The 19628-nt window shown below is 33.1% G+C and overlaps 1 protein-coding gene across 11 annotated transcripts in view; it reads right to left on the bottom strand.

Moving 5' to 3' along the window:
• Nucleotides 1-19628, bottom strand: part of LOC131069149 (protein SHOOT GRAVITROPISM 6) — a 381540-nt gene that overhangs the window by 180811 nt on the left and 181101 nt on the right. For all 11 annotated transcript variants that reach the window (XM_058004502.2, XM_058004498.2, XM_058004497.2 and 8 more), the window contains 3 exons: nt 10374-10433; nt 1732-1839; nt 1382-1503 (listed from right to left, as the gene is read on the bottom strand). In XM_058004502.2, the coding sequence (XP_057860485.2) occupies nt 1382-1503; nt 1732-1839; nt 10374-10433 (290 nt within the window). The remainder of the gene's footprint in view (nt 1-1381; nt 1504-1731; nt 1840-10373; nt 10434-19628) is intronic.

The raw sequence follows: 19628 nt of genomic DNA, 5'->3' as shown, positions 1-19628 counted from the left end.
CACACACATTAGCATTGCACTTCATTGCATTTATCAAGCATGTGGCATCCAAAGAGAAGTCCCCTTTTGCTAGACAAGTTCGAACTTTTCCATGGTCCACAATTTGCAATATAAAAAACACAATAACTTAAAACACTTTTCAACCTTGGCGCCTGACTTAGGAGAATTAATACAAAATTTTGAATAAACTATGCTTTTCCAGTTTCCTAAGTCGACCATCAAATAATTTAATTATTAACCTTAGAATGGAGTATTAATATTTAAATAAATCATCTTAAAATCAAAGACTGATCAGAACCAAATGAGCCAGAAACTGAGTGCTGATAACTGTCGAGCTGAACTGGGTTGGGGCTCTGCAATTAGCTGCTAAAAATAGCACTACATAAAATGACACTTACAAAAAATAGTAAGTCCTGAAAACAACTCCAAAAAGTTCTCTTCAAACCCTAAGAACAAGCTCAGAAAACCCAGACAAACCTCAAAACCCTAACAACTGCCACAAACTTACTAAAAATAGTAAGTTTGGAATTCTTCTTAGAACTGAATGCATGTCATACCTCTACGAAGCTTTTAGAAAACCCAAAAGGAGTCCACAATCAGAATCGTAGAATTCCAACTAGTCAAGCATCAAACAGCTCACACAAACCTCCTCAAAAGCAAGAAACCCTAATGTTTGCTTCCAATTAGCCTACGGGTTTCCAGAATAGGCTAATGGCCCAATGAACTTCACCTCACTAAGAAGGAGACATTACAAATTCCAAGTGAAACACTTCCTACCATAAAGGACATACACATTTACAGCTAATGATGCACAAAGAACAATCAATATCAAGGAGCAAGGGCAATGCATGCTTAGTCCCAACTGGAATATTTGCTATTGCAAATTATCACAATCTTAGACAGACTGAATCTCTTTAAGGCAACACTTGATGATAATGCCTAATGGAAAAGACAGAAGAAGATGAACATGAAAGAAAGGAGGATGCTAAAAACTATGTGGTAGATCCAATTAGTAAGCCGCAATTTTAATTTTCTTGTGTGAGAGACATTTGTTTGTAGTTTGAACTTTGTACAACTCAAGAATTGTATTTATTATTTAATACTTTATATAATGCATTTCAATGTGGAAGTTGGGCATTTATCTCTCCTAGAGTACAATAATGGATTAATGACTCCACATAGTAAAATCTCTCACCGAAATTCAAATACCTAAACAAAGAGAACAAATTTCTTTGGAAAGAAAGGAAATGCAGACCATAACATAAAAAATAAATATACAATTTGATAAAAGTCATTTGACTTTAAACAATTATTCAAATTGCACTACCATATATGCATAGCATATATTTATTTTGAATTTCAGATGTTAATGTTTGGATACCTATGTAGCAATGCTGAATGTTCATCATCGCCATTGTATAGTACATACTGCCTACAAAGAGAATTTCCCAGAGAGGAAGTCCACTTCGGATCTCGGATTACATCAAGAGATTCTGAAAAGAACTGCAAGAAAATGCACAAGAAGTGAAAAGATATAAAAAAGATATTAGAAAAATAAGTGAATAACATATGTACAAGGGAAATCCACAAAAACATAAGCTGTAATGATAAGCAAGAAATATTCATATTGTTCACAATTCACATCCATTCCTAACAGTCTTCAGTCAAATGTTGAGACATAATAACCTATACTGTCACCAGAATGCAGCTATCTATACCACCAGAACTCACATTAATTATCATGTCATCCCATGTTTCCTGCTGTAATGTTTCGTCCTTGGAATCATCTATCCCCTTTGAATCTTCAGTATCAGTGATATAAGCCTTCATCTTTGGAATCTAGAGCTTAGCACAAGATAAAATGAATCAAAAAATTTATGCAATCTAAAAGTGTCACTTTATCTTTCAAAATACTCACATCAAATAATGTAGAGTTTAAGTCTTTACTCTTCAGCTAGATTCATCCAGTTTGTTACTATAGATATACAACTGTTACCTTAACTTATTTGAGTATTACTTTAAGGTTACGATAAAATTATTTTACACAAAAGAAATTTGATTATCCTCCCAACATTCAGTAAAGAAAAACGAATTCAACATGCGAAGTTTACATTGAATATTGTGTAATCAACGACATCGTAGTGCTATTAAAAATACAGTCTTGCATACAATATGCATCTGAAATATGTGATGTCTTGCGTATAAGAAAAATTTAGAAAGTAGAATTTCACTAGTATGATTTCCATCTAGGATGTGTTCTACTTGGTTTTGCCCTAGACTAAAATGAGGCATATTTGTTCAATCCTTCTTCCACAGAAAATCTGACACTCTAAAATGGCCAAATTTTAAAAGAGTCTCCTTAATATAATTTCATTATTGAGGGCAGAAATTTTTTTCTGGTCAAACTATTTTACTTCTCAATTTTTAGATTGCAGAAATTCATAATCCTGATCCTATCCAGATTCAAATTGAAGAGTTTCACACTACCACCTTCCTCTGCAGAAACTGCTTGGCCTTAAAAGGCAAAGTATCTTCATTGCACACTGCTTTAGTAAACATTCACAATTCTCTTCTGACGCTTTTGGTTGCCATGGGAACAAAATAAAAACACACTACTCAGAATCTTGCCTCCCTGGTTGCTTTTGTCCAACAAACAAAACTCCAACCAACTTTCGTTGCAAGACTACCTCATATAAACCTTCAAAGATGGGTTCCGGCAGTGTAAATGAGAGATTAGTGCAAATTAATAAATTATGTTCCCAATGCTATGGAAAATTCTCATTCAGAATTACCTGAGGGAATCATGCAAGGAGGATGAGCCATGGTGAATAGGTCCACCAAGAGTAGAGCACCGTGGCTTTCAGCTAACCAAAACAAGAGATAGCATTTCCACCATCAAGGATCAACTTGAAGGCATGCTAGTTTTCCTAAGCATCCTGGACACAGCTAACCTCTTGCACTAGATCCTAAGTTATTAGTTTGAGTTTGAGTATGCTATTAGGGAAAAATAAAATTGGGGTTGAGTACATTTGGGTACATCTATACAAAAACAGTATAAAAATAATAAATATACATATTTTAGCCTCAAAAACAGGAATGAAGTTCACATAATTTTAGCCTATATACATATTTTAGTATACGGACAACAATAAAGTTCAAATACTTTTAGCATATATACATATTTTAACCTAAAAACAGGCATTCACTTCAAAAAAAATCATTTTAGAATAAAAATATACATGTTTTAGCCTACAAAAATCTGGCCTGCAAACAGAACATTATCCACACTTTACACACTCAAATGATGATGCTTCCACTATCATTATATTATTAACATCACTCTCCAATATCCATTATCATTTTATCATTTCTACATTCGTTATTATCCATTTAATTCTTCATTATTATTTAATTGAATTGAGCTAATTTCTCACATCTATTTAATATGAGCCATTTTTCATGCTTAAATACATTAAAAGTACCTAAAATCACCTTTTGGTCACACATTATCGATAAATAAATTAAATAAATCCTCAAATTCCAATTCATTTAGTTAACTAATCAATCAAATTTAGTTAACCCATTCATCTAATCAATCATATCACTCAACTCATCCATGCACTAACCTAACTCATTCATCAAATTAGTTGACTTATCCATGCAATCGCTTAATCATGCCCTCACTTAGCTCTTTAATGCAAATAGTTGACTCATTCATCAACTCACTCATTTAATCCTCATGCAATCAGTTAAATCCTCTCTACTTACAAATCAACTCAATCACCAAGCCAATCAAATTCAGAAAATCACAAATTTAATTAAAAATAAAATTAATTCTCAACTCCTCCATGCTTGCCATCTCTCCTCATCATGTTTATCAATCATAGATCAGACACATAATTCAGGATTTAATTTGATGCATCCATCCAGTTCTTGAAAATTCTGTAAGTTCATCATCAAATCTATCATTTTTATCAACCTAATGCAAATCAACAATTGAGGACCCTCAGTGGGTGTCAATTGTTGCAGCTATAGAACAACTCTTAAACATTTCAAAATAAATAGCAAGAAAATTTCAACACCTACAATAAAATTAAAACAAAGAAGTATGAAATTTCTTGCAGCCACACTAGCAACTTTTATTGAACTGAGGCAAACCAAAAATCTCTACAATCTGCAACAAGCTAAAGGCAACACGAAGTCCAGAACTAGCTTCCTCAAACTAGATATTGTCTCCAATACATTCACAGCTACAGGCAACCCATTGCAAATCTTAATGTAACACCTTAAAATCAGCATTACACCTCCATTTACAAGCTCTTCTTTCCACTAGAGTCACACAACTTGGATACTAGAATCTTTTCTCTTCCATTCTGGCTTCATGATCATTAGTATTCCCCAACTTGAGCTCTCTATCCTTCCTCCCTCCTGGGCATTGGAAAACTTCCAGATACTTTATTTCTTCTTGCTTAAATGTAATGTCCCTTGTATATTTGACATTAGAGAATAACTATATGAATAAAATTAAGTTGTCGAAAACTAAATAAAAAAGACGACTAATTTTAATTATTTAAAAAGGTCATCACGATAATTAATTAATTAAGTTTTAAATAATCCTAAGTATTGAGCACATAGTTATACTGAGAGATGGGGTGAATCAGTATAATGAAATTCCTTTAACTTTTAAAACTTTTTCAATAATTTTATGCTTAAATGCTAAGTTAACACATGTGAGAAAACGATAAGCATTGCAACAACAACAAGGTTTTATGTGGAAACCCTCGAGGGAGAAACCCATGGAAAAATTTTGTTTTTATTAATTTGCTTCTTACAAATTCTAGAGGCACCAACTCCTCATTCAAAATGTACTCACAAGAGTTACAACTCTCTTCTTAATCTGCAAGCATACCTTCTACAATTATGCAATGAGTAAATCATAAATCTCCCACAAAATGATCTCAATCTCCTCTTCAAAATCTGCTCATGAACTCCTAATATACTTCTTATCAAATCTGAAATAATCTCCATATAATGCTCTCTATAGATCTGGTGTCTGTACTTGGTCTATCTTCTTTTTCAACTCACACGCACTCCTCTAATCCATTTCCAATCTCTATAAATATCTTTATCTCTAAGGTTCATACCCTTCTGAATTATAGAGACAAATCTTTATATTTGTTAATTGCTGCTTTAAATAATTGTATCCCTTCACAAATCGTACCTCTTCTCTAAATCGCACCTTTGTAAAAATCCCATTTCATTGATTAAATTGTACCTTAATAACTTACCACCTTTAGGTTTATGAACGACTGCTTATTAGTAATTGTTTGTTCTTAATCAAGCCACTGCCTTGCCTTAGTGAATCCCACCTTGTGTATTAGTTATTGTTTCTTTTTATGATTTGGCCAGCATATGGATCACACCCTTTTGAAAAATAGTTTCTTCTCTTTAATGAATCAGTGTGCCGATTCTCTAATCATTGTTCTTTTTATTTGTTTTCTTGACACATCAACTAGTATTAGTAACATACTATAATCATTGTTTTGTTATGTCTGTTCTTGATCAGTATATTAAGACTTAAATATTTAAACAATCACTGATCAATGGACACGATATTTCAGATCTGTCCTGCCGAAGAAAAATTTATAGAATAGTGTAGAAATTTTCTAGAGAGATTGGGTTAACCAGTAGACATGATATTTCAGATTTGTGGGGGAGATTGAAGCTCCTAGAGCTATCCATCAAACAAACCAAGAGCTAGGCAATAGAGTTATATCCTGATTTGGCCAACATCAGTGGTTATTGAGGCATGGGTTTATAGTATTGTTGTTGCGTGTTGAAGGTGTTCAAGGGGGGTAAGACTTTCAATGTAGGTCATAGGTGTTATTCCCCATTTTTGGAGCGTAACTTCCATTCCCAGCTGTGCATTTGAGTTAGCAATATGTAAAATGTCTCATTTTAGGGATGGTCCTAAATCTTGCCCTAAAATCATTAGTTCAATAAAAAATAGGAATATAGTACATTCAGAATACAAACTTACCAATTAACAATTTCCTTTTCAACATAAACTGTCTTAAACCCTGCAATATTGCTAGTCAACATTTGAAATACAAGACCAATTATATCCACAAAGGCTAGGAATCCCTTAACAGGAACCCACTGTAATACCAATTAATGTAGATCAACAATTGAGAACCCTCGATGGGTGTCAATTGTTGCAGCTATGTAATGTCCCTACTAGTTAGAGATCAATGTCCTGCAAAACAAATTGTTAGAATACAACATATATGTATAGGTATAAACCATCTTTTTAATTTGCAATCTATCTTTAATACTAAATTAACATATTCATAATTTTTATCAAAAAAAAAGGATACGAATGCCATACGAAAGTATGTCCATAGGCGGTCGTAAGGCTCGCCCTCTTGGAACCCCTTGGTTCCAAGATGTCCTTAGGCGGCCGTGAAGCTCGCCCTCTTGGAACCCCTTGGTTCCAAGCCCTCCAGGAAATCGAAGATGAGTTTGAATCCTGTCTTGGGTGTAACCTCTTACACCCAAGCCATCCAAGGAGGACCCTTGTCTATTCCTTTCCTTGGGTGATGCCTTCATTATCCAAGTCCTCAGAGGGGATTGGCTAGATCCGTCTCTCTTGGTTGAACTTAATCAACCAAGCCATACATATGCATATCAATTTCAATACATTCCTATCTATTTATTAATATGTATTCAATAACATCTATTTACACATATGTATCACATATGTTTACACATATTTCTTAACATGTTCATTAGCATATTTATACATATTAATTAACATATGAAAATCATTCATTAACATATAAATTAAAATATTCATTAACATATTTATACGTATTAATTACATTTGTTAACATATATATTAAATATGTATTAATTTCATTCATTACTTGTCGTAACCCGCAGTAGTAGTTCCGGTTCTGTAATGTCCCCTCTTAGGTTTAGACAACAGCAACAGGGATTATACATGTGAATGTATTCTCCTTACCTATTATCCTATGAGCTTTTCTGAATTATGATCTAATATTGTTATTTATCTGATTAAAGACATTATATATACATTTATATATATGGATATGTATATATATATGTATTAGTATATGTGTATGTATATACATATATCCTCTTATTGATATTACATCATTGTTTTATATATATATATATATATATTTTGATTTGAACATAAATAAACAAATAAAATAAGTATATTACATTATAGATCATTTGATTACTTATTAGTTACCTATTTATTAATTCCCATTATATAAATTATCAGTACCCTCACTTCCTAACAGCATTAATTATATTTAATAACTGTGAGGACAGACAGATCTGACATGCATCAGATCTGGTCTGCCACTATACATGGAATTAAAGAGTGCCTGACATACGTATTGCAGTTTATATTAATGTTACCCTTAAATTCTGCATAAAACATTATCAGACTCTATATATATTAAGCTTACGTATTAAGCATGTTCCCATGCATATCACCAAACAAGGATGTTCCTGCCTGTAACTTAATCGTTCTCCCCTCCTCCCCGACTATCCCATCCTCTATCCTCCCTTATACCCCGTGAAGGGTTGTATCCCTCCACGGGTTCCCTTCCACATGAAGGGATGCAGTGGTAATTGCAGCCCACGCTGCGATTACCATCGCAGCACTTCGTGCGGGGGGTAATCATGGGGTGGGGCCTACTTTGGTGTTTGGTGTAGTCTAGAGTTTGTATTAATGTTTTCAATTTTGTCTTTATTAATAGTTCGTAGTTAAGTTTATAATGTTGAATTTGTTTTAATAATACTTATTTCTTTATTATTTTGTATATATTAAATCTATTAATATTTTAATCATTTATTAATGTTAACCTTATTTAATTAACTCATATTTAATGAATTAATATTATTTACATCGGTGATACTGTTAACTGCTTTCTTATGATAATCGATATTATTCCTTAATCGCTACTAACCATAACTGATGATTATTATCAAACTGACCATCATCTCCACTCAAACCGATATTGCGTAAGTTCCTACTCGTCGTCTTTCAACCTTAGAAGAAAATCGTGAAGTCTCATAAATGAGGCAATTTTCCGATTTCAATTATATGATTAAATATAATTAAATACTAACATTAAATAATTACTTAATAATTTCAAATTATCCTTCGTTTGATAATTATCATATTAATTAATAATAAGCGTTTCATTATGCTATATATAATGATCAAGGAGGGGACATGACAAGCTATAGACAACATTAAGTCCAAAACTAACTTCCTCAAACTAGATATTGTCTCCAATACTTTCACAACTATAGGCAGCCCATTGCAAATCTGAACATAACACCTTCAAATCAGCATTACACCTTCATTTACAAGCATTTCTTTCCACTGGAATCACAACTCAGGCGCTAGAATCTTTTCTCTTCCATTCATGCTTTATGATATTCAATATTCACCAACTTGAGCTCTTTGTCCTTCCTACTTCCTAGGGGTTTGAAAACTTCCAGAAACTTTACTTTTTCTTGTTTAATATCTCCTCATTTTGGACGTTGAAAACTACCAGGCAACCCCCCCTTGCAATGTGGCACCCAGCAGCCAGTAACTCCTCACGATTCCATTTATAGCTCCTCTTCTTTCCTGCAATTACCAAGCACCTGGAATAGAGCATAGTCCAAAATAGGGGCACTGGAAATTTGAATTTGGAGCACAAAACAGCAATAAATTGCCTGCTAACATTTTTGGGTAATGGATATTTGCTTCCTTCAATTTGATTTAAAACTTCAAATATTTGAGCCTTTTAAATACAACAATTTAAAATATTAGAGCTGCTAATTTTCAAGTTAACTGCTTTAATTTTTCAAGAGACTGCCTAGAAATCTTACCTGCAAGGACAAGAAAATAAACCACAACAAAACAAATTAATAGAAAAGGCTAATCTTTTTGTGTGATGCAAGAATTCCAATGAGCCCGGATGCTCCTGCATCACAATGCTTCATGCAAAGTAATGTTGTTAATTTCATAATCAAAGAATGATATTGTTATGCTGCTAATTTGAGAGCGCATACATTGAAGCACAATCATTTATCTTGAGTACACAATAGAAGTTTCTTGGGTGTATATACTCTTATCACTCAATCAGAGGTTTGCATGTATTAGAATATTTGTCTTTTTTTAATGCTTTTTTTAATGCTTTCTTTAATTCTAATCTTGCATGCAATCAATACCCACAGTGAACTAAATAATGAACCTAAATCTGATAAAACTCAGACCCAAATCCAAGGCTGTAGGAGAACAAACTAATCATAGAGATTGAATCTAATAACTACTCTATTTTTCCAATATATAGTTCGTTTTTCTTTCCATTACTAAGGCATATGTAACTGTTTCTTTTGTCCTATCTATGACCATTACTCTCTCATGGCAAGTACTTCCCTTCACGTCTTCCTTTCCAAATGACTTTTTAATTAGTAGTCCACTAAGGGTTTTTGTAATATAATTTTATATTAATATAATTGTCTTTTATCAAACAAAAATGACTCACATTTGATGTTAATAAAGCAACTTAGCTTCTTTTTGTTCTATTACAAAAAAGCTAAGTCACCAGTTCGGTTTCGGGCTTTCGTTCGTGGGTTCAGGCAAATTTTCTTTTGCCCTTTGGGTTTGTGGGTTGGGTTCGTCCATACATACATACATACATATATATATATTCAAAAATTTAAAGAAATAAACAAAATTATAAAACTAAATACATTTGATAGTATGATACTTCATTATTGATCAATGCCAAATGCCAATTGATAGTTCAGAATTGAATTGGAAGATGGAACAATGCAAAATGGCAGAAGAAAAACATTTAATAGCATGCTACTTCATCATTGATCAATGCATGAGGAAAATCCAACGATAGAAGGGGTGCTTTTAGGGATATTTAAGAGTTTTTGAATGCAAAAAACAGGTCAAAAATGTCTGTTTTTGTTATGTTTTGGTTCTCTGAGGCTTTGGATACGCCCGGGTCCATACCTGGCAAACCCAAATCCCTGGGTACATACCCAGGGCAATCTCAAACCAACCCCCGGGCAAACCCAGTTCGGGTGCATGGACCCAAACAGGCGAACCCTATAACTTAGCAAAAAAGGAAGCAAGAAATAGTGCTCCAACTGATTAAAATTTCATAGATGATTCAACATAGAAGAACCATGAAGCCTTCCTTTATGACACTTGAAATGGAAATAATCAACTTTTCATGGTAGCATCACAAACTAAAAGAAAATATAAAATGAAAGCATTTTCTATAGAAACACCAATACTAGGACTAGTCAAATAATTGACATACCTCATCCTCCCAAAATAAGATAACATTTTTTGGGAAAAGTGGTGCCAAATAATATAATACCTGCAATTGAATATCAAATGAATTAGAACATAAAACAAATGTCTTTGTATACTGAATATTTTATATCCAATACCTCGCTTAAACTTTCATCAATTAGCTGTTATTTCAAAAGATTACTTGAACACAAACTATGCATTGGATTGAAAAGCAATACTTCTCAAATCAACAGTCAACATTTCTATTCCATAGGAGATATTTAAATTTAAAAGCAGTTATGTTCTATCTTTAAAAATTCAAAATTAATTTAATATACAATCCAAACAGGACCTTAAATAATAATCTTGTTTAGCTTCAAAAGTTGTATGAAAAAGAATTGTAATAAGATAAAATCCTTAAAGTAAGTTGTTATGCTTATGCCTAGAATGTTCACAATTGTGAACTTTTTTAGTTGTAATGGAAATGTCGATGAAATATATTTCATCTTTTAAAATTATAGAATTGTATTTTATAAATCCTCAACACTAATATTTCAAAACATTACTTGAATATAAATTATGCATTGGCTTGAAAAGTAATACTTCTCAATTCAACAGTTAACTTTTCTATCCCATACGATATATTTAAACTTCAAAAGATAAAGTTATGCTCTATCTTCAAAAGTCTAAACTAAATTTATTCAAATATTGATACAATCCAAACAGGACCTTAAATAATAATCTCGTCTAGCTTAAAAAGTTGTATGAAAAGAATTGTCATAGATAAAATTCTTAAGGCAAATTGTTATTGTTATGCCTTGGATGTTCTATATTTTGAATTGTAACCAAATTTCTATGAAACATATTTCATCTTTTCAAATTATAGAATTCAATTTTATAAGCCGCAATGACTTTGTCTTACATTACAAACAAAAGCATATCGTCTGTAAGAACATGCTAAAGAGAAACTAAAGAACAAAGAAAGGAACCAAAAGAGGGTTGACTAAACTAATACAAGAGAGCAAAACCATTGGGAACTTTCATCAATTATTAGATCATCTAAAAAAATGTTCACATTTTATAAGGGCCAAGCCACATAAAGAAAGAATACCTAAATGCAAAATACCACAAAACATACTAAATTCAACATCATATGGAGAAAAAACAAACTGCAAGTACAACCATAGTCAACAACTACACCTTGATCAACTTGCCAAGTGTGAAGCAAGAAGCAAAGGCGAGGCAGATTGATTTTAATTTACCTTTGCAAATACAGCAAACCTCCAACAGCTTCCCTAACATACATATTATACATAGGGCATATCACTTTCTAAAGTGGATATCTATTTCTCCAAATCCAATGTCCTCTCATCATTGATCCTAGAAATGATATTTAAAGTGGGGATTGAAAAATAATTTGACTTGTTCTCAACTAAACCTAAGCCTACCACAATATTAAACTAATCAAATCAATCCCCATGCACATGCATCGTCACCAACAACTACTTGATCAACTCACTAATGATAAGTTTGATCAGATTATAATAGGCAGGTAAATTTTAAATTTTATTTATACCTTGATCAACGTCTGATATCTATGAGTGATATATGTTCTTCAGTCAGTCTTATATTCGATCTACTGATGTGTAAGAATGTAATACAAATACAATCTGCCACTGAACAAGTTTGGACTGCTACGTATGGATGAATAAATTCGATCTTATCAATATATTATATCTAATCTGCTGTAGTATCCTTTTGCTTGATGAACTACGTAAGTTCGATCAATGTCAACTGTAGAGTGAATCGAACAGTTATATATATATATATATATATATATATATATATATATATATATATATATATATATATATATATATATATATATATATATATATATATATATATATATATATATATATATATATATATATGAATGTCAATATAGATATTTCCATATACAATCTGCTTGCAGAAGGGTTAGATAAGCTGTGATTGTTTTCCACGATTTTCTGTTCAAGTCTATGTGTTCAATCTGTAATCAGTAACAATAATATTCTGATTCGTATGTTCCTTGTTATCAATCTAATAACTATTCAAACTGATCTTGCTTATAGTATTGGAGATATCGACTGTGTATTATATAAGGTTCATCTCTAATATCCATGATCCACAATTTGTCTTTCTGAGCTTGTTGATTTGATCTCACACAGATTTCGGTTTGTACAATATATACGTATGATATGAATTGACCAGATTTATTCACCATGTATGCAATGGTCTTTGCCCGCAAATTGTTTTAATCTGATGTAATATAATCTGCACGATATCTGTATGAAATTCGATCTGCAATATATTCTTCTTATTGCTATTATATCTCGACTATGTATATCGACTGTATATCTTACGGTCTGCAAGAAGTATATTATTGTTGCCGTCTATATTGTTATTATTGTTCCTTTCCCTATCGATCAATGAATATATATATATATATATATATATGAAAGTGAAACTCACGAAGGAGTCGTGACTCTTCACTAAGAGTCAATCTCTTTAATGAACCCATTCGTAAGACATAACAAAGCCAATATTAGTAATCGGCGGTTTATCCACAACGATAGTATAGGAACTAATCGGAATCAATGATTGGAATAAACAATGGTCAATAGTAATCGGAATGATCATAAGGTTAATACGAGTAGTCAACAGTTAATAATAACTGTTCATAGATTCGGTTTAGGTTATAGTAATCAACTTTGTGACATGAATTGATGATTAACCTGATCATCCTACTTGTCAAATAAATGAATTATGATTAAGTATATTTATGAAAGAAATCTTTTAACAAGATTAATTGCTTGATCAAATGTGTAAGGCCGATAGGCCACTTACACATTTGATCTACTGTGTCGGTATTTAGGATTCCGACTAAAGCTATATCTTCAACACTCCCTCTTAGCTAGGGAGGAATCCTTCTTATCCTTACATCACTCCATTGTGATGATTTTCCATAATAGCCACATCTATATATGGTAGAAAAAGAATATCACATCACCGTGATATCAAGAATTATGGAATATCCACAGATATCACTTCACATGATATCCACCATAGATATCTCCTTATGTAATATCCACCATTATGGCTTGTCCACGTATATCACGTCTCATGATATCTACCATCATCGTATATCTAGAGATATTACTTCATGGCATGTCCACAGATTTCATACCACATGAAATCCACCATGAGTAACTCTTTATGTAATATCCACCATTATAGCTTATCCATGGATATCATGTCTCATGATATCCACCATTATGGCATATCCATAGATATTACTATAGAGATATAAACCATTATGACATGTCCATAGATATCACGTCCCATGATATCCATCATAATGGTATGATCAATCAATATCGTAAGATCATCACCTTACGATAATGATCAGATGTACAAGTGTTCATTATTGAGAGATCATCACCTCACAGTAATGTTCACAGGGGCTCATCAAGCACTCGAAAGTACACAAACTTTATTCTGAAGAGAGGCTTGGTGAGAATGTTTGTTGTTTGCTCATTAGTACTAATGTATCTTAACTGAATAACATACCTTTCCACTTGATCTCCACATGCCTTGACCTTCCATGAAATACAAGGCTAGAGTCAGCATCACTTTTGATGTATTCCAAGATCACCAAGTATTCATCTATCCAGAAATCATGACTTATGAATCAGCATAAAGGCCTTCAACCTACATGGGACTCCATCTCATGAAGCATAATTCTTTGATTAATCACTAGAGAAACCATCTTGACATGGTCCACTCCCTCTGAATCAATATGATCAAGATCCTCGAATATCAATCGAAGCTTATCTTCTCAATTGCTCCCTCTGTCACAGAAGCATCCTTTGCTCACATGGACCCAATCATGGAAGATATCTTGCTTCAAGAGACTCTCATTTTCTGGTATGATCCTCATATGTCTGCACAAATGACTTGATAGCTTTTCCGAGATGACTGTTGCACTTTTGTAAGTAAATATTGTTTCATAAAAATGGAAATTCAAAATCTTAGAATCTCCACTAAAGTCCTCTACATATTCCTCCTGAATTTCAATCTCTTCATCACAAATAGAACTCTAAAACTCCACAAGCTGTGATCCTAAGGATGTCCTGTATGTAAGAGATAAGTTTCTCATAGTAAATTGAAGAACTTTAACCACAGGTTATCCAGATGCAGCTTGCCGTAAACAGACATCTGCAAACAATGTTGATTCACAAATAACACGAATAATGTAATTGCATGAATTAATAACTACATATGAAATTCATGAACATTATTCAATCATAAAAAAAAACTTATCTCTTTCAAGTCAGAATATGAATCCATCTGAATCCTTTGTGGAAGAGTTTCACCAACATTTGCAATGGAAGCTTGAGGCATAGTCCTGGTAGGACATTGCATTGCATAGTGACCATATTTGCCACATCTAAAGCATTGGATTTCTGAAATATCCTTCCTTCTTTTGAATGTAGGAGCACCATTAGATTCCTTATCTTTCTTCCTTTTGAAATGTCCTTTCTTACCTTTCATCTTTGTGGAGTGGGAGGCAAGAACATGAATATCTTCATTTATGGAGCTTTGGCCAATGCCTCTGATAGCCAATCTAGACTCTTCTTGAATACAATCTTGCTTTAATCGATCAAACTTAGGAAGTTTTGATCTTGCACTTATCCCTTGGATAAATGCCTCCCATGAGGAGGAGAGACCATTTAGTGCCAGCATGGTTAACTCTTTACTCTCTATTGTATGACCAATAGTAGAGATTTGATCTTTCAATTCAGTAATCCTCATGAAGTATGAGGTGATGAATTCGCCTTTTGTCATTTTGACATGAAGGAGTTGTTGCTTTAGAGCAAGAGCTCGGCTTTTGTTGTTTATCTCATACATGTTCTCTAGTGATTTGGACATGCCATAGGCAGTCTCCATCTTGGAGATAGTTGGCACAATATGGTCTTTCACTGAGTCAACTAACATCTTCATGGTTTTATTGTTCTTTCTCATCCATTGAAGCTTTTCATCTTCTTCTTCTAGTTCCAGTATGGCTTTCTTCACAAATCCATCTAATTCGTTTTCACTCAAGGCAAGCATGATTCTGAACTTCCAAGATACGAAGTTAGATGCTCCTTCAAGTCTGTCTTCAACTCTAATCCCATCACCATCTTGATGTTGATAGGAGACGATGATTTTGAAGACGGTAGTAGAAGGATAATCTCGCCTTTATAAATCTGATCTGATCTTTCCTTAACCTGGCTCTGATACCATGTTAAGTTTGATCAGATTATAATAGGCAAGTAAATTTTAAATTTTATTTATACCTTGATCAATGTCTGATATCTATGAATGATATATGTTCTTCAGTCAGTCTTATATTCGATCTACTGATAAGTAAGAATGTAATCCAAATACAATCTGCCACTAAACAAGTTTGGACTGCTACGTATGGATGAATAAATTCGATCTTATCAATATATTATATCCAATCTGCTGTGGTATCCTTTTGCTTCATGAACTACGTAAGTTTGAACAATGTCAACTGTAGAGTGAATCGAACAGTTACATCTCTCTCTCTCTCTCTCTCTCTCTCTCTCTCTCTCTCTCTCTCTCTCTCTCTCTATATATATATATATATATGTATATGAATGTCAATCTAGTTATTTCCGTATACAATCTGCTTGCAGAAGGGTTAGATAAACTGTGATTGTTATTTTCTGTTCAAGTCTATGTGTTCGATCTGTAATCAGTAACAATAATATTCTGATTCGTATTTTCCTTGTTATCAATCTAATAACTATTCAATCTGCTATCATATGATTGGCTGCAGTCAATATTCAAACTGATCTTGCTGATAGTGCTGGAGATATCGACTGCGTATTATATAAGGTTCATCTCTAATATTCACGATCAACAATTTGTCTTTCTGAGCTTGTTGATTCAATCTCACACAGATTTCGGTTCGTACAATATATACGTATGATATGAATTGACCAGATTTATTCACTGTGTATGCAATGGTCTTTGCCTGCAAATTGTTTAAATCTGATGTAATATAATCTGCACGATATCTGTATGAAATTCGAACTGCAATATATTCTTCTTATTGTTATTATATCTCGACTATGTATATTGACTGTATATCTTACAGTCTGCAAGAAGTATATTATTGTTGCCGTCTATATTGTTATTATTGTTCCTTTCCCTATCGATCAATGAATATATATATATATATATATATGAAAGTGAGACGCACGAAGGAGTCGTGACTCTTCACTAAGAGTCGATGTCTTTAATGAACGCATTTGTAAGACATAACAAAGCCGATATTAGTAATCAACAGTTTATGCACAACTATAGTATAGGAACTAATCCGAATCAATGATTGGAATAAACAATGGTCAACAGTAATCGGAATGATCATAAGGTTAATACGAGTAGTCAACAGTTAATAATAACTGTTAATAGAATCGGTTTAGGTTATAGTAATCAACTTTGTAACATGTATTCATGATTAACCTGATCATCCTACTTGTCAAATAAATGAATTATGATTAAGTATATTTATGAAAGAAATCTTTTATGAAGATTAATTGCTTGATCAAATGTGTAAGGCCAATAGGCCACTTACACATTTGATCTACTGTGTCGGTATTTAGGATTCCGACTGAAGCTACATCTTCAACAACTAAGTGTAAGGCAAGAAGTGGGAGATAGGTAAATCAAAGTTTCATTCATCTTTGTAAACCCCACACACTGCCACAATTTTATCACTTTCTAAAGTGGATATCTATTTCTCCAAATCTAATGCCTTCTCATCATTGATCCTAGAAATGATATTTAAAGTGGGGATTGAAAAATAATTTGACTTGTTCTCAACTAAACCTAAGCCCGCCACAACATTAAACTAATCAAATCAATCCCCATGCACATGCATCGTCACCAACAACAGCTTGATCAACTCACTAAGTGTAAGGCAAGAAGTCGGTGATAGGTAAATCAAAGTTTCATTTATCTTTGAAAACCCCAAATACTGCCACGATCACTAACATATCATGTTCCAAGCACAAAAAAGGAATATCAATTTCCAAGGCGGGTATCCACTCAGTGTCTTCTCATTACTAATCATAGAGATGGAATTTATAGGCAAGGATTATAGGCAAGATTGAAAAGTAACATAAGTCTTGTTTTCAATTAAACCTAATCCCAACCCATAGTGAAATTTTTGTACCATATAATAAAAACAACTCTTAAGCAATCTACTTACAATGGCCTTAACATCTAGAATAATAGAATTACGCATCTAATTGACATATCCAGAATTATTGACAGATATTTCAATGACATGTAACTAGGCTTTGCAAAGAACCTTGTTTAAATCAAGAATCATGGTGATCTTTATACCTTGCAAAAGATGCAAGCAATAATTAAGTTGCTCAAATAGTCCCTTAAAATTGCATAAGCATCCAAGGGACAAACAATAACCTTAGTAGAAACAGAGATATATTTGATCCAACTATTTGGGAGACCAATTAGTCTTAACCCTGATAGGATTTTGATGCAGCCCATCGATTGAAATATGCCTTCTTCGCTTCTTCCATGTTTTGAGAACCTGTGATCTTCAGTTCTCACCATATTTTCTAGAAGCGTAAGTGAGAACAATGACAAATATAGCAACTTCAAAGTTGCATGTCACTCTATTAATGCATCTTGCCCCAACTTTAAAAATTGTATAGTATATTTTATTCTGATTGTTCTGCATGACAATAAAGGTCTGATATTCCATATTGTCTTCACTGTCTTCAAGAATAATCTAAAAGACCCCACTCCTCCCACATCTCCCACATAAAATCTTATTTTCATTGATCACACAGTACAGTGAAAAACTAACCCCATACTGTTGCAACAAAGTAGCGGGGGGAAGGAGGCAGCTACAAAACTCTTCAACTTTCAACTTCCAAAATATAACCACTATCTAGATGACAATAAGTCGGGTCTCATCCCTAGACCAAAAGAAACTTTGGCTCCCAAAGAACCTCTTTACACCAAATTTCCTTTCAAGGAAGCCAGCGATCATTTCTAACAAGATATTTCAACATCTTGGAGGGCCTCAATGAAATACTTTTTTATCTACAAATGATGTATTATTGTGCTATGACTCTAAATATTGTCTTTAAAACTGCATACCCACAAGCTTATGCCCCAAGACACAAAAAATCAAAGAAACATCACTTGCTACAGATTCAGAAAGATTGGATACAATGTCAAATGTGGCACACATTTTGAAAAGATTCCACTAGCTTGAGCACTGTGATGATGATGCCAATTCAATTTTTGCTTATGGTGGATTACAAATTTACTGATATTGTAATAGAACAAGAAGAAGCATGTGTTGGATAGCATGTGTTGGAAAGTCTAGAGGAGAATTCGAAGACTTCACAAAAATGTAGACCATGTGATAGGAGTCTAGAATGTCTATTTTTATCAATTACAGCTCAGACTTTGTTCAATCTTTATAGTTAATTTCCATGAACATCAGTCACAATATGGTTTGAACTTGCATTGAGAATTTACAAATATATATATATATATCCTTATAAATGTGCGCATGATGTGACGAGAATGGTTAGTTGCTATGATTTTCGATGTTGTGTTTGCTAACTTGTTTTGCAGCATCCTTTCCGGGCCAATGCTGACTATTTCCGTAGCTGCTCATCGTCTCAGTTCCTGCAGCCATTGCAGAATGAATGTTTATTTGGTCAGCAACAGTTCAAATAGATTATATTGTCTAAGGACAGCACTTCCACATGGATTATTTCTATTATGAATTCAACTACCTGATTACGCACTATTAGGAAGTATATTGAATCTAATGTAATGGATAATTATATAGCCATGAGGTTATTAAGAGTTGCAGTCCTAGTAGGACTCTTGCTTGGTTTATGCTCTTTTAATTACTGTTAATAAATCTCTCCCTATATACTGAGATCGAGCTGTAATCAATTAGAGACTTAGTCATTGGCAAGATAGTATAAATAAGATAGTGCTCTAACCTGAAAGGGTTAACGAGTTATTGTCCTTATGTTGTTAGTTATGTTTTCATCAATATGGAAGTCATGATCAATAAATATAATGCATTTCTATAAGTATAATCTTGTGAACCAATAATCAGGTACTTACCCAAGGGGGCCACTTGAGGTATAGTACCATTGTAAGTATA

The sequence above is a fragment of the Cryptomeria japonica genome, chromosome 1 (genome assembly GCF_030272615.1).
Source record: "Cryptomeria japonica chromosome 1, Sugi_1.0, whole genome shotgun sequence".
Lineage (NCBI taxonomy): Eukaryota > Viridiplantae > Streptophyta > Pinopsida > Cupressales > Cupressaceae > Cryptomeria > Cryptomeria japonica.
Note: the sequence above shows the minus strand (reverse complement) of the source record. Positions and strands in the feature narration are given on the sequence as shown.